We start from the raw sequence: 15,725 nt of genomic DNA, 5'->3' as shown, positions 1-15,725 counted from the left end.
CTGCACCTCTTGGTAAAGGTGAGCAAAGACAGAAGTGAGCTGCAGACATCAGACCTCGCTCTGCTCAGGGATGTGGACACTGGAGCACGGCACAGCCTCTTCTCCATCCTAACCTGGAATCTAGCATGGGGCACAGGTGCAGAACAGAGGGAATAGCAGCCTGGGTGTGAGCCAGGGGTTTGGGACAGCCTGAAGGAGCAGGAGAGCGGCAGCAGGAGCTGCTGTTTGCTCCTGACCACCCCGTGCCTGCAGCAGGTGGGGACACCCAGCTCTGCTCTGTGCCAGCACCGAGTGAGCACCAGGCTCCAGGGATCTCTCCCATCCTCCTGGGATCTATCCCAGCTCCTCATCCCGCAGTGCCCAGTTTTATGGTGCCAAGGCCTGGGAGAGCCACAGCCACACCTCACCTCGGCGGCCCCGAGCGATGCCGTGCTCGGATCCCGGCCGATGCCAGGGAAGCAGGAGCTGTGCAGGCCTGGCTGCTGCCAGCTCTGCCTTGGCAGCAGCTGCTCTGGGCTTGCTTTTTGCTGTTCCTGACAGTGCCAGATGCCTCCGTGTCAAAACAATGGCGCTTGCACACTGACTGGGAGCCTCTCCCTCGCTCCTGCAGAGCCAGACAACGCTGGGAACGGCCAGGGGGGCACGAGGGCTCCAGGCAGGGATGGAGGGGCAGTGAAGGGCTCCAAACCCAGAGTCAGAGGGAAGCTGGAGCAGCAGGCACAGCTCTCACTCTTCCAAGGAGCTTCCAGTGTCAGGCTCAGGCAGAAACACACAATATTACATTGTTTTTAACAGCAAACTCCATGTCAGCTCCTGCACTGGGGCATCCCGCTCACATTTCCAGCCCGTTTCCCTCTCCACCAGTGGTTCCAGTCACCATTCCCAGATGAGCACTGAGCATTGCTGATCCCAGCACCTGTCCCTGGATCCGGGGAGCACCAACACCCTCAGGAAGGACCAAGGGCACAGCTTCTGCAGGCCCAGGCAGAGCTTCTCCTAGCACATTCCAACATGAGCAAATCCTGCTTCAAACAATGCTGCCAGGTCCCTTTGGGCTCAGCAGGCCTCATATTCTCCTCATCTGGAGCTCCCTACAGATCCCAGCTCTCAGGGGCATCAGGAACCAGGAGCAACAGGAATTCCCATGGAAGCAGCAAGCTCCATGCCCAGCCTGGCAGACTTACAGAATCCCAGACTGGTTTAGGTCGGAAGGAACCTCAAAGCTCATCACCTCAAAGCCACAGGCAGGGACACCTTCCACCATCCCAGGCTGCTCCAAGCCCTGGCCTTGGACACTTCCAGGGATCCAGGAGCAGCCACAGCTTCTCTGGGCACCGGTGCCAGGGTCTCCTCACCCTTGGAATAAAGGCAGGTGCTCTCTGAGAGGTGCCAGGGCCCCAGTGCCCTGCCCTGCCAGGAGCATCCCACTGGCACATTCCTCGCCCTGGGAAAGGACCAGGAGACATCCAACACCTGAACTCATCCCAGCTTTATTTTCTCTGCAGGTCAGACACACAGGGATGGGACCAAGGTCTCCACGACAGCGAGTCTTGGATAGAAAAGATCCTCATGAATCTCCCATGGCAAAACCATCCCTGGGCAGGATCCACGGAGCAGGCAGGGACTGACACAGCCTCCCTGGGACACAGGAGTCAGCCCCTCCACAGGAATCCTTGCCTGCATCCACCGGGAACTTCCAGACATTTATCACATTTTCCACACCAGCTCCAGCACGGGAGCAGTGTCTGTAGTGCAACATCTCCAGGTTTGGAGGGACCAAGCTAAGTCTGCAGTAAGATTTTTTTTTTTTTTCTAGGAATTGTACTCCTGAGGAACAAAGTGAAAAGGGGAGCAAGGATTTTATCTCAGTGTTCAACAACTCATTTCACTAAATGCTCGTTGTGCTCTCATCGAACACACTGCGCTTCCTAGAAGGAAAAATGAGATTTTGGATGATATTTAAACTCTGCGAGGTCCAAGACAGGGCCTAAACCTCCCAACTACGCAGTCACCAACTGGTTAATGCCAAAATGTTCTACATATAAAATGAAAATAAATAATTTTACCATCATCTTTAATTTCTCTGACTCACAGCCCAGCGTCCTGAACCCTCTGGATGCAGACATTCCTGTCCGCACCAACACTTCCCATCACTCCTGTTTAATCTCACTGATTTGACAGAGAAAAAAGATCCTGACATCGCTTTCCAGATGCATTTCCAGGCATTGGTTCTAAAAAAAGAGTTATTTCTCTGAAATCCATCTGAAGCACGACAGGAGGAGGATGAAGCCAAGGCCATCTTGCTGCTCGGTGCCCAGAGTTTTCCGACCCCTTGGAAATGTGGAATATTGGGGTTAAGGGGGTTCTTCCAGAGCCCAGGGTGTGGAGACACACCTGGAGCAGAGCTCCTGTGCTCTGCTGAGCTCACCTGGGCACAAGAATCCCGTGGGAGGGACCAGGCAGGGCAGCAGGAGAGGTGGGATATGGCTAGGGAGGGGAATGAGGATCCCCAGTGCCACAGGCAGGGAAGGAGGGAAAGAAAACCCTGGGCAGAAGCCAGCAGCCTTTGCAGGAGCTTGTTTTCCCAGTGAGGTGAAGGGGAGGAGGTGACTGGCTTTTAATTTTAACCCTGTCCCCAAGAGGGCAATGCCATGGCTCTGCTCTGTGCCAGAATTCCAGCAGCGCCAGGACAGCCCAGGAGCAGCCCAGCCTCTCCTCTCTCCAGCCTGGCCCAGGGCAGGACTCGCAGCAGCTCGAGGGACCAAAGGTGGGAAGCTGCAGAGACACTTTGTGAGTGTCTCAGAAATGGCAGGATGGATCCACACCTTCCCAAGCCACCCCCCGCGAAAGCTGCCTGCTCCAGGGCAAACACTCACAGAAATAAGGCCAGAAAGAGACAAAGCGACCAAAATAAAGGGTTTGGCAACAAAGCAAATGTGGCTTTTACACAGAGACCCTGCCCTGGGTCCAAACAACTCCCCAAGAAAGAGCCTGCAAGCAAAGGGAAACTTCCATCCCAGAGGGATTTTGCCAGTTTCCAGAGGATTTGACACACTCCCCCAGTTCCAGAGGAACCTGCCCACCTGAGCACTGTGCTGGGGAGCCCGAGTGTGTGCCAGTTCCTGTCCTCTGGAAACCAAGGAAAATGAAACCTTTCCTGCTCCTGAGAAATCGAGACGTGACCCTTTCTGTCCCAAGGTCTGGGTCTGGCAGGAGCCTGGCAGAGGCACAGCTGCCTGAGCCCACTCCTGCTGCTCCAGCCCTTAACCTCTGCCATTCCAAAGCCTTCCCGAGAGCCACAGGATCCATCTGCTCCTCTTTAAGCAGCTGCTTCTCCGTGATTCCTTCTCCAAGACACACCCAGGACCCCGCAGGGACAGGGACACCTGGCATCCCCCTGTCCTGAGTGAGCAGCGTCCGTCCAGGCACTTCCAACGCCGACATCTCCTCGAGGGCTCTGTCATCCCTCGGCCTCCCAGCCTCACTTCCAGCCAGCCCAGCTCCTGGGAAAGGAAAAAGCAGCGCTCCCACGGCAGCAGCTGCCCAGCCCAGCCTGCTGGGGGGGGTCTCACTGTCGCTAATCTGAGTGGCACTCGGAACGTTCCTTCCGTGCTCTCCCGGGGTTTGCTTTTAAGGATGATTTCCGTGGGTGTCGAGTGAAGGGCTTTGGGTCAAGCCCCATCCTCTCCTCCAAGCCTGGAGCTGTGCCTAAGAAAAACCAGCCCTGAGCCTAGCAGCTCTTCCCTGGATCCCTGCGAACCTCCACTACGCCAGCTGCCTCTCCAGGCCTCGAGCGAGCAGTCGGCTCCCGCGGAGCTGCTCCGGGCTCCGCGTCGGGAAGGGCTCCCCCTTCCAGCAGCAGCTCCAAAGCCCCATCCCGAGTCCAGGCCGTGCCTAGGACAGCTCGAAGCCGGTGTTCATGCTGATGGCGTAGCGCAGCTTCTCCCGCAGGATGCTCTTCTTGCTGTAGTTGGGGAGCTTGAGGAGGTTGAAACACGTGGAGGAGGTGGGGAGGCGCCCGCCCGGCTCCTTCTTGCGGATGGTGAAGAAGCCGCGCAGAACGCTGCCCAGGGTGTCCCCCGTGTCCTGCAAGGGCACGGAGCTGTCACCTCCCTCTGCGCTCCCGGCACAGGGACAGAGGTGCCAACACAAGAGCTGGCACTGGGAACAGCCAGAGCCAAAGCCCCAAGCTCGGTTTCCCACCCCTGTCCAAGGAGCTCCGCGTGTAACTCAATGCCTGACACGGGCAGGGTGTGCAGGGAGACGGGGGGGACACAGGGAGATCCCAAGGAGAAAACACAGCCCTGGAGGAACCCAGGGAATGCAGGCAGGAAGAGTCTGGAGCTGCTGTGTGTGTGTGCAGCCATATGCATGGGGTAGGGCTGTTTTCAGGCATAGAATCCCAGAAGGGTTTGGCTCGGAAGGGAACTTAAAGCTCATCCCGTTCCATCCCCTTGCCGTGGGCAGGGACACCTTCCACTATCCCAGGTTGCTCCAAGTCCCATCCAGCCTGGCCTTGGACCCTTCCAGGGATCCAGGGGCAGCCACAGCTTCTGTGGGCACCATGCCAGGGCCTCACCAGCCTCACAGGGAGGAATTTCTCCCTGGTATCTAATCCTAACATCTCATCTTCCAGGTCAGATGGAGGGGAGGAAGCTGGGCAGGGAATTCCCAAGCCCTGAGAGCAGGATGCCTACCTGGTCATCAGACACTTCCACGCAGCGGATGGAGAAAGGAGGCTTGAGGTAGGCAAAGCCCAGAAGCGGAGGCCTGGAGCAGCTGGTGACAAACTGGAAAGGGCCACAAGGTGATGAGGGGAGCAGTGAGGGCACAACAGCCACAGTGACAGCCCCAGCACCCCCCAGTGCGTGTCTGACAGCTTTTGGGGAGCGCCACCTCTACAGAGCCATTCATGGTGACACCAAAGCATCCACAGAGCTCTGCTGGGCACTTCCAGGTGTCAGGAATTCTGGTGCCCATTCAGGGAGCACCCAGGTCACTGGAGAACAGCCCTGGCCCCACCACCCCCAATCCCAGCTGGGCAGGGCCGGCTCCTCACTCACCTTGAGGAACATGGCTCTCTCCTCAGGGCTGAAGTCGTTGGCCAGGATGTCCCAGAGCCAGATGATGACACGGTGACTGCCGTGGAAGCCCCCGTAGTACACCGTGTGTTTCCTGGGGAGGGAAAGGCTCTGACAGGCCTGGCACTGCAGCAGGAGGAGCACGAGTGCTGGAAGGATCACTCGGGTGGGATGGTTTGGGTTGGAAGGGAACTTAAAGCTCATCTTTGTCCCATGGGCAGGGACAAATTCCAGTAGCCCAGGTTGCTCCAAGCCCTGTCCAACACCTGCCAAGGGTCAGGGTTCACTGCTGACACTGAGCCCCCAGCACTTCCTGGGCACTTGATCAGAGGAAAGGGAAAATCAGAGAGGAATTCAGCTCCCAGGAACCAGTGGAAGACAGGACCCATCCCAAACCACCTTAAGGAACACGTTCCAAAGCTCTGTTCCTCTCTGCTCCTCACGTTCCAAGCAGGAGCAGCAGAACTCGTGGACAAGTCGTTGTCCTGCCACCTCCCAGGAGCTCTGCAAAGGCAGGGCTCAGCTCCCAGGCCAGATGAGGGAGCCCCAGCTGTCACTTACTTCAGGTCCTCCAGGTCGATCTCGGCGTTGTCCCCGGAGATGAGGCGCTGCAGCTCCGGCGCGGAAAACATCCGGATCCACTCGGGCTTGATGATGGACCTGAAGCCGCTGATGAGAGCGGCAGTCTGGCTCTTGATCTGGGTGTGCATCCGGAAATGCGCCATCAGGTGGATGTAGCTGATCCTGTGGGACAGGCAGGGGGACATGGAGCTGCCGGGGGTACCCACCACCCACCACCGAGCTGTCCCTGCCGTGTTTCCCCGGCCCCAAAGCGACTGGGACAGCGTTATACTCCTCCCTCCAGGCCCTGCTTTTTATTTAAGTAGGTGAAGATGTTTTTCTGCCCAGATTTTGTTCTTTTCCCCGCTCTGGGAATCTCTTATTTCTCAGAGCTCCTGGCCAGCTCAGGGACTAATTTGCTTTAATAACGCCTTGATCAACCTTGGCGGGACACAGCTCCAAATCCTTTTAACAGCTCAGCTCTCCAGGCAGACTCCTCTAGGCCTGACCAAAATCTCCCCGGGCTCTGCGGCCCCACGGCTGGAGAAACACCACACCAAGCCCACGAAACAGATCCCCACCTTCCTGCAGGATGTGGGAAAGGTGAACTTGTTGTTAGAGGGAGGGTTTTCCCCTTCTCACCCCCAGGCAAAACACCTGAACGTGCTGATTCTTGCTCAGCAGCTCCCACACAGACCCCACATAATTCCACTGCCTGGGTTTTTGGCAAGGTCACCCCAGAGTTCTTTCCAGATTGCTGCCATTCCCAACACTTCTGCTCCCTCCCAACTCTCAATTTGGGTGCAAAAGCTTCAAATTCCTGCTGTAAATTACTAGAGCAGCATCCAGGACTTTCAGCTTTTTCCCTGAGCTGACTTGTGAGGAGCCTGAGGAAGATCCTTTCAAATGCAAACTCCCTGGTCAGAGCCGGAGAAAGGAAAAGCCTGGAAATATCAGACTGCAGAGCACAGATCCAGGTGGGATCCAGCTTCCATTTGTCAGGAAAAAGATAACAACCCCCAGATCACCAGTTCAAACACACATTTGCTTAATAGATATTTCATTCTGCTTTTATGAGCACTGAAGGGGATAGGGAAGGGGGAAAAAAAAAAAAAAGAAAAAGAAAATAAAAAAAAAAAGAAAAAGGAACAAAAGGTGGGGTTGGTTTGCAGGCTGCGGAGTTGACATTTCTGATAACGATCTAAAAGCCGGTTATCTGTGAAAACAGCCCCGGGGCTCGGTGTCTCCTCTGATTTCCTGGCTCTAAAGAACGACTGTCGAGTACATTTGAATTCAGCACTGTCTGCTCAGAACACGGTGCTTTATACAACTGCCACATGTTATCATTCTGAGGAGATCTGTCTGCTCCAAGGTGTCTTTGAGCATCTGTGCCCTCTGTGTTCACGACTGTGTGCCTGAATTGCTTTGAATCCATCTGTCTGTATCCATCACCATCATTAAATCCTGCAGAATCTCCCTGACTGGGTGCCTTTGACCTCAGAAGTGCTGTTTCAAGAAGTAAATTGTCAATTTTTATTTTGCAAATCAAATTTAATACAATTTCTGCCAATGAACTGTAACCGGCAAATTCTATTAAGATATTTATGTGCTCCTTCTCCTCCAATCCATCTCAATTCATTCCAGATGCAAGCCCAAGGAACCAGAATAAAGTATTGTGCAGTGGTGACCTTAAAAATCTAATTGCTGTACTTACTTATTTTCATTGGTAACGGGAATGGTCTTCCCTCCAGGAACAAGTTCGTGGCAAACCAGCTGAGGGAAGAAATGATTGGATTGCTAATTACTGCCTGGAACCACAATGGAGGGAAATGCCACGCCAAGCCGTTACCTCTCCATAAAACATTTATTTTTACAATAAAACAGCAGGATTGAAAATTTAAGTAATAATCCTGCTCCTGCCTCGAACCAGTTTCACTTAACCATTAAGAGAGTAATTGAACAGTAGGAACTCCAGCTCTCCCACCAGTGGAGCCAGCCCTTTCTCCAAGGAAGGCTCCTCTGCAGTCTGATCCATCCCTGCTGAACCACACACAAATCAATCCCAAGAGCCCCGGGGGACTGACAACCCCGGAATCCAGAGGCTGAGCGAGCTCAGAGAGCTCAGTCTGACAGCACAACCCAAAGCTGGCTGAGCCACAGGCCTCATGCAGGAGCTCCTGGAGCTCTGCCCCTGCGGCCGGGCACTCCAGGCAGGAAGGCAGAGAGGCAGGAGGGATCTCCCAGTGCCTGGTGATCCCCTCCAGCTCAGGACCCTCCAGGTGCTGCCTGCAGAGTCACCACTCATCTCTGCCCAAGCTGAGGCAGCACATCCTCATCCCCACTTTCCAGAGGCCTCTGTGCCACGGCTCCAGCTGAATTCCAAGGTCAGACTGAAGCCCAGACAGGGAATGAGCTCAGCTGTGTCATGGCTGTGGTTACAGGGACACAGAGTTCACTCAGGGTGACCCCACCTGGGCTCCTTCAGCACGACCAAAGCACTGGGGGAACAGGAGTGCTGGGTTATTTTTAAGCTCAGCAAAGCACAGCCTCCAGTGTCTCACTGCTGGGGTCCCTATCCTGCTCCTACCTTCATTTTTCACATGGAAGAACCCTCCAAGCTGAAACCTCAGCAATCCTGAGGCAGCAGCAGGTGTCCTCCACGGCTCCCCATGGAATTTGCAGCACAACACTGCCAGCAAAAGGCATTTTTAGCTTATCTCTCCAGATTTTCCAGCTCTGCACACAAAACTTCACAGGGCTCAACTGCAACCAAGTACCTCCAAGTCTTCCTAAGGGATTGCCCAACAGCTTTTCCTTCTCTAGGCCAAGACATCTGGAGTTTCCCTGACAGAAACATCCATGTGGGAAGAAAAGGAATTTCTATTCACAGGTTCTTCTTTTAAGAGGGGAACACCAGTTATGCAGGGGAAGCATTAAACACTTTTTCAACCCTGGCAGCAGAAATATTAAGGGTCAGAGGGGAACCTTTCCTTGTGGAAAAAAGTTGCTCTCTGCCCACAGGTAAATGCTGGATCCCATGGCTGAGTTCAGGGAAGCTAAGCCAGCCTTCCATGGCAACATGAAGAGGACAAAGCAGAGGTAGAGCCCCACAAATCACTGAATAAAAACCTACCTGACCCATCACATCCTCATCATAGGACAGTGTCAAGCCCAGGTCGCTGATATCACCATCATAACGCTGGAGAACAACAGGGAGAAGGGAAAAAAAAAACCCCAAAAATAAGGGAAAAAAGGTCAGGGCTCAGCAGCAGAACCAGCAGTTGCTCCCAGTTTCTAACAACAGGCAGCAATCAGGGAGGTGAATGACAGGAAAATTATTGCTCCAACCTTAATTGAAGTGAGGTTTTTATAGAACTCCGAGTCCAAGGAGGGCAGCTCATCCACGGAGCTGTAGAAGACACTGTGGTGGTGCCCAAGGAGCTGACTCAAGAAGAAGGAAGCAAATGGGACATCCACAACTATTCCCTGTGGACAAGAAGAATGCACAGGTAAGGTCCTGCCACACCCTTGCGGTTGTGGCATCTTTGACAACCTGCAAGGCAGATATTGTGATGTGGCACAAGTGGAAAAAGCATTTTGCAAGGCACCAAAATCAGCTACAAACCCCACATCCCCTTAAAACCCATTAATTGTAAAGGCAGGTGCAAAAAGGCACCTTGGGGAACTCTATGTGTTCTTTAAAAGAACTGCCTCACATGGTTTGAACTGATAGAGGGGAAATTTAGTGAAATACATGGCAAAATCCTTCCCTGTGAGGGTGGGGAGGCTCTGGCACAGGGTGCCCAGAGGAGCTGTGGCTGCCCCTGGATCCCTGGAAGTGTCCATGGCCAGGCTGGACAGTGCTTGGAGAGCCTGGGACAGTGGAAGGTGTCCCGGACCATGGGAAGGGGATTGGAGTAGAAAGTTCCCTTTCAACCCAAATCATTCTATCAGAGTCATTCTGTCATTTCATCCTCCTTTTTGCCTCCTGTCCCTCTGAGATGTCCACAAACGGATGTTTCTAAGGTGCAACACCAAAAAAAACAGGCTGGCATTCCACACACCACGAGGAACAATCAAGGCACGACCCAGCCAGCCTGTTCCACTATCAGGATCTTTATCCAACCCATTTTTCCAAACTCCCCTCTTTAATAACACCCTCCCTAAGCAGGACAGACGCCCTCAAAGGCACCATCACTGACAAGATCCCCAGCTGGTGCTTCTGGCTCACCTCATACACAGCCTTCCCAAGCATCTTCCCCACAAACTCGAAGAGCTGCAGGTAGTTCTCATGGATGTAGGATGTTGGGGACGGATACAGCCTCTCATCACCACTGGTGGTCTGCACAAAGTGATAAGAGATAAAAGCCCAGTGAGCCAGAATTGTTCTGCCTGCACCAGGTCACCTCAGGTGGCATCTGTGTCCTACCTTGAACAGGTTCAGTGCAGGGTCAAACACCTTTTTAATGATCTCTTCCAGGAACTCTTTGAAGACTCCATCTTGATCAATACCAGCCTCATCGACCCCCAGGTCATTCACAAACTTCACCCTGATCACTCCCTTCATGGCGTTCTGGGAAAGCTGCCGGAGCTGCTCGTATCCATCCTGCACAGAGCAGAAAATCCAGAGGACAATCCCAGAGAGAGACACCTGAAACACCCACCCAGGGCTGCAGCAGAGACAGGACACAGGCCCACCAGGAAAGCTGCATTCGCCATTGAGCCTTGAGCTCAAAAATCCAGCACTTTCCAAGTGAAAATCCCAGATTTGCAGCAGCCTGAGCTGAACGAGGGTCCAACACTCTCCTGGAAGGTCAGTTCTGGGAGTGGGTCCCTCAGCAGCCACAGGGAAGGTAAAACACTCCCCCTGCCCCGTTTTGGTCAGGCCAGGTCGCTGCTGGCCCTCACCTCGAGCATGCGGGAGCGGCGGATGGTGATGTGGGTGACGTGAGGGGACGCCGAGCTCGTCTCCACCAGCCCCAGCTTCTCCTTCTCCTTCGTGACCATGTTGCGGAAAAGCAGCACCCTCTGCCAGAAGAAAACAAATCTCAATCCACGGGGATCCTCACGCTGCAGCGCAGCAGGGATTTGGGAGGCTCCTGACACACAGGAGTGCTGCTGGTTGTCCTGATGCCAGCCATTCCCTGTGGTGCCGCTGTCATCCACTCACTCCATGCACACACAGATCAGTTCTGTCTCAACACAGAGACCATCTGAAGGAAATGCACAAGGAAGGGCTGAGGACACAGATCAGTCCTCTCTCAGTGACAGAAATCAAGACATTTAGAGGAAATCTGTTGGGGAAGGTGAGGATGAAGAAGACTTCTCTTCAGCTGGCATTTCAAAAGAAGCTCCACGTCACAAAATGCTCCAGACACGTGTCCCTCCCACCCCAACGGCCACCCAAGCCACTGATCCCCAGCCTCCACCCTCTGCCCCCATCCCACTCACGTTCTTGTGGGGAATGACATGTGGGATGTACTGCAGGAGCAGCTGGGCTCGTTTCTTGTCCTTGTCCAGCTCCTGGAAGAGCACGCTGGGTTTGAGGTCCCTTGACAAAAAAAAGGCAGAAATTCAGAGATCCCTGAGAAATACCCAAGTGTGGGAGAGAGGGAACTGAGTGATTCCAGAGGTGACTGAAGCGCTCAGTGTACACACTAAGAAGGTAAAAAAGGCCAGGGACACCCAAGCTTTTGGGTGCTGGGTCAGTTTTCAGAGCACCACCTAAACCTCCCAGCACAGAGAAAAGCACAACACAAGCGACATCCTTAATCGCAAACATAAGCAGGAGTTCCCACCTCGAGAATGTCAACAAGGAACCCCAAATCAGGCTCCCCAGAGGATGTGGAGCAGTGGGACAAGCCTGGAGCTGCCCAGGATCCCTGCCCTGGGCCACTCACTTGCGCAGCCAGTGATCCTCGGGAGCGAAGCGCCGGCGACAATCCCGCTCGTACAGCACCATGAGCCAGCCATGGACAGAATGGAACAGCTCCAGGGTCTCCCCTCGGGCATTCTCTGCACAAAAGGAACAAGGCAGCAAAGTCCAGGCACCCTTGGCACCAGCAGGAGCCACACCACGATTATCCCGCCCACAGTAACAGCACTGGGGTGTTCTCCTGACCCGCACGGCCTCTGGAGAGAAGGATTTTGTGCTTCTGGGAAGAGAAACCGTCTCTTCTTTAAACAGAGCTAATCAAAGCCATCTCATTTCACACCAGAGCTGGACTATCTCAGCTAATTACCAGAGAGTTGAGCTCTACCCAAATTATACCAGCAGAGAGATCCACAGCAGATTCTACAGAGACCCAAGCAAGCTGCTCTGCCTGGTCACAGCACTGCCCTGCTCTTGTCCAACACAGGGCCCAGCCTTGCTAAACCTCATCTCTGCCAAAAATCAACATGCCCATCATGTCTGTTACACAAATCCTTACTGGAAATAGGGAAGTGCTCTGGATTTGGCACAAAGCATGATCGTGGCATCTGGACATCAAAAGACTGGGACATATTCCCATATTGAAGTGCTTTTAGTGCCAAGGAATAATTAACAGAAGCTTCAAATTCCGAAATTAATGCCATTTGTGGTTCTAACATCGACTCAAGCTACTAAAAGCACTCACCTACAATTCCATCCCAGATCATCTTAAACACAAAGGAATTCAGGAAAGAGGAGATGGTGACCAGCTCTTCCAGTTTGAACGAAATCTGCTCTTCGTAGACCTCGATGTCATCCAGAATCCTGTCAGAGCAAACAAATGCAAATGCACGAGTGTAAATTTAATTCCCTGTTGAAATTTTCATAAAGGCACATTATCCTTTAGCAGCAGCTCTTATTTCTATGACAACTGACACCCATGAGGATCTAAAGTCATAAACAACCAAACCTTATTTATGGATTTTGATTGATAGCAGATCCTAACAGAAGATGGTATGAGAGGCTGAGATAAAAGCAAAGTCAGTGTTTCAGGCTTAAAACGACCTTCTCCATTCCCAAGAAAATTCTTGCCTGATTCAAGAAGAGAGAATAGTCTCTAGTGACCAGCAAGGGCAATTTTTCACCCCCTTTCCCATTTTTTGCGTTGTTTCTTTCCCCTCTCCCACCCAGTTTTGTTACCAGCTGGAAGCAGCACATGGCTGAGGGGGAAAAGCCCTTTTGAAGCCCTTTATTTCTCACGACTCAATCCCAAAAACTTGCTGCTTCACCCTGCCCACTTTATCTTTGTGAAAAGACGTAAAACCTTAAATGTTTCTCTTGAACCTGAGGGAGCACAACAACTCCACGTCACAAATCCAGGGATCCCCGTCCACGCGCTACCTACGTGATGAGGTGACGGGAGCAGTCGCAGAAGAGCATCAACATGGCCAGCAGCCTCTTGGACTCCTCTGTGTCGTTGTTCAAACACTCCAGGAAGAGTTTTAACCCCCCCTGTGGTCCCAGCTCACAGATGAAAGCCCATAATTTGGGCAGCAGATCATCCAGGTAAGTGAGACCTAGGAAAATATAAAGTGCACCCAGTGAAGCTCATTCTGCTGCTTGTGAAAGCTCAGAGAGGTCAGACTTGAAGCTCAAGGAGCCTTTTGCAAAGAAGAAGAGGAACATGAGCATCCCATTTGGCTCCCAGGCCTGTCTGCATTACCAGGAGATGGACAACCACCAGGAAAGCAAATAAAAAAGCTTTTAATGAGTCATTGCTTGCACCTTTGAACCCTTTCCCCCTAATTCTTTTGCAACTTTAGAAAATAATGAATTCCTGTGATCCCACATCCACCTGAGGGTGAGAACACAACGGGGCTGGACCCATGGTCACCACAAAGCACCCAAAGCTCTGAACTCACTCCCTGCTCTACTCACCAGACCAAAACAGTGCTGATCTCCTCCTCCACCCCTTCCCAAGACAGGCAATTTGTTCTCAAGATGTATGAAAGCATTCTGTGTTCCCACCACAGAAAGATTAAAGTTGCCAGGCTCCCCAAAAACCCTGACTCAGGCTGAAGGCTGAGAGGGAGCAAGCAAGGTTTCATGAGAGGAAAACTTGCTTTAATTTGTATTCTTGAGGGTTTGTGCTCGATCAAGTGGTGCTGAACATTATTGATCCCACGGATGATTCAGGATGGAACAAGCCTTCCCCAGCCAGTCAATAACCTGCTGGCAGTGATAAAACTCCCAAAAAATCAACAGAAATAAGAAAAATCTTTTTTTTTCTCTCCACTGGAAAGGATTTTGAGCAGCAGGGAGGTGCCCTGACCTGTGAGGATCTGCAGGCGGATCTGGGTGAGGGTGGTCAGGGTGGTTTGGTACAGGACACAGATGCTGCAAACCTTCTGCACCTCGGCAGAGTCCACGCGCTTCCCTCCCACCGGCTTCAGGATGTTCCGGACTGAGGCCGACTTCTGGAAAGCTCTCTTGAACAGGTCTGGGGGCAGAAACACAGGAGGAGGGCCGGAGGGCAGGGTTAGACGGGATTTTGGAAAGGAATTCTTCCCTGTGAGGTTGGTGAGGCCTGGCACAGGGCGCCCAGAGAAGCTGTGGCTGCCACTGGATGCCTGGAAGTGTCCAAGGCCAGGATGGATGGGACTTGGAGCAGCCTGGGATAGTGCAAGGTGTCCCTGCCCATGGCCTCAAATCCCTTCCAATTCAAACCATTCCACAGTTCCATACATGCTCTACAGGACACGGTGAAAACAGAACGAACTGTAAGCACCCTCCCAACCCAAATCACTCGTGATCCATGGTCCTGACTGCAGCAAATAACGACCACAGGATCCAGTGTTACAGGCAACAGCTAGAAAATACCAGATTTACAGTTATCTTATCCCAAATCCTTTCCTGCAGGACCACGACACCTCACAGGTGCAGGATGCAGCTTCACCTTGCTTTCCACATGGGAAGCTGAGCTCCCATCTTCCCTCGGAAGTCTTAAGTTTTGCCAAAAGCATTTCAGCTACTTGAGAAAACGATGAAAAGAAACTGCTAAAATAAGCAAATATTTTCTCAGCACCGAAGAAAGAGACTTGCCCCAGGTCACATAAGCCTTCCAAGGAGGAATTACAAATAAGAGGGATCACATTCCCACCTAAGCGGCAGCAGCTGCTGCAAGTAATTATTCAAAGCTTTTGGCATAAGTGGAAAAGTCGAAGCCCAGAGAGTCTGGGAGAGAAATCCACATAAACACACACACACAGAGACAAAAACCCCCAAAACCTCCAAAACTGACTTTTCATAGGAAGGCTGTTCTGAGGGGAGATTGGCTGTGTGGGCAGCTGAGCTATCTCCTGATTTTCCAGCAGTTTCTTGCTGAGCACATCACTGAAGAGGATCCGGATCATGTGGACTCCCCAGAGGTGCTGCAGCTGCTTGGTCAGCAGGGGCATGGACTCGTTCAGCCTGGAAGACAGAGCAGGGGGACAGCTTAGAAGGCAGCTTGGAATAAAACACCAGGCAGTGATACTGATCCATTTAGCTCATAATCCAAACTGGAATATGCACCCACCCACAGAATGGTCTGTGCAGGAATGCTACAGTTTATTGTGCAGCTAGAACCTGAAATATCTGAGAAATTCTTCTCACTGTTCATCTCAAAACATAAAATACTTTCCAATATATTAAAAAAAAAAAAAAAAAAAAAAAGGAGAGGCTTCATCATCTCTCCCCGTGAAGTCCTTCCCACTCACCCATAATCCACAGTCTGTGAGAACCAGCCCAGCACGGGGTGCCAGTGGGTGAGGTTGGATTTCTTCTGGGACACGTACTTCTGGCAGTAGGAGAGCATGTGGATGAGCACCCCCACAAAGTGAGCTGTCTCCTCCTCCAGCACCTGGTCATTCAGGGAGCCCAGGAACACCAGATTGCCTGGAGGAAGGACCAGCACAGCAAGGCTTAAGGAGGAACAGATGCACGGGGGTTACAGGTGAAGGGAATCCTTTCCCAATCCCAGGAGAGGATTTGTGTCAGTAATGATCTTGGAGGACACCCTGCAGGAAGGCATTTCCAGCACGCACCAACCCCTGAGGTGACATGTCCCTTTGGCCACCAACACCTTCTACAAACCACCAGAAACTACAATCCACAGTTATCCCACAGAACCC

The 15,725-nt window shown here is 52.6% G+C and overlaps 1 protein-coding gene across 1 annotated transcript in view; it reads right to left on the bottom strand.

Moving 5' to 3' along the window:
• Positions 1 to 1,474: 1,474 nt before the first annotated feature.
• UBE3B (ubiquitin protein ligase E3B) overlaps positions 1,475 to 15,725 on the bottom strand; it is a 20,548-nt gene continuing 6,297 nt past the window's right edge. The window contains exons 11-27 of the mRNA XM_040081280.2: positions 15,312 to 15,489; positions 14,855 to 15,024; positions 13,886 to 14,053; positions 12,959 to 13,130; positions 12,260 to 12,378; positions 11,543 to 11,657; positions 11,094 to 11,193; positions 10,551 to 10,670; positions 10,072 to 10,248; positions 9,874 to 9,984; positions 8,991 to 9,128; positions 8,776 to 8,841; positions 7,357 to 7,415; positions 5,643 to 5,825; positions 5,064 to 5,175; positions 4,698 to 4,790; positions 1,475 to 4,086 (exon numbers count right to left, since the gene is read on the bottom strand). Of these exons, the coding sequence (XP_039937214.1) occupies positions 3,895 to 4,086; positions 4,698 to 4,790; positions 5,064 to 5,175; positions 5,643 to 5,825; positions 7,357 to 7,415; positions 8,776 to 8,841; positions 8,991 to 9,128; positions 9,874 to 9,984; positions 10,072 to 10,248; positions 10,551 to 10,670; positions 11,094 to 11,193; positions 11,543 to 11,657; positions 12,260 to 12,378; positions 12,959 to 13,130; positions 13,886 to 14,053; positions 14,855 to 15,024; positions 15,312 to 15,489 (2,273 nt within the window). The 3' untranslated portion in view covers positions 1,475 to 3,894. The remainder of the gene's footprint in view (positions 4,087 to 4,697; positions 4,791 to 5,063; positions 5,176 to 5,642; positions 5,826 to 7,356; positions 7,416 to 8,775; positions 8,842 to 8,990; positions 9,129 to 9,873; positions 9,985 to 10,071; positions 10,249 to 10,550; positions 10,671 to 11,093; positions 11,194 to 11,542; positions 11,658 to 12,259; positions 12,379 to 12,958; positions 13,131 to 13,885; positions 14,054 to 14,854; positions 15,025 to 15,311; positions 15,490 to 15,725) is intronic.

Source organism: Hirundo rustica, chromosome 17 (genome assembly GCF_015227805.2).
Source record: "Hirundo rustica isolate bHirRus1 chromosome 17, bHirRus1.pri.v3, whole genome shotgun sequence".
Classification (NCBI taxonomy): domain Eukaryota; kingdom Metazoa; phylum Chordata; class Aves; order Passeriformes; family Hirundinidae; genus Hirundo; species Hirundo rustica.
The sequence above is the reverse complement of the archived record's forward strand: the minus strand, read 5'-3'. Positions and strand labels throughout refer to the sequence as shown.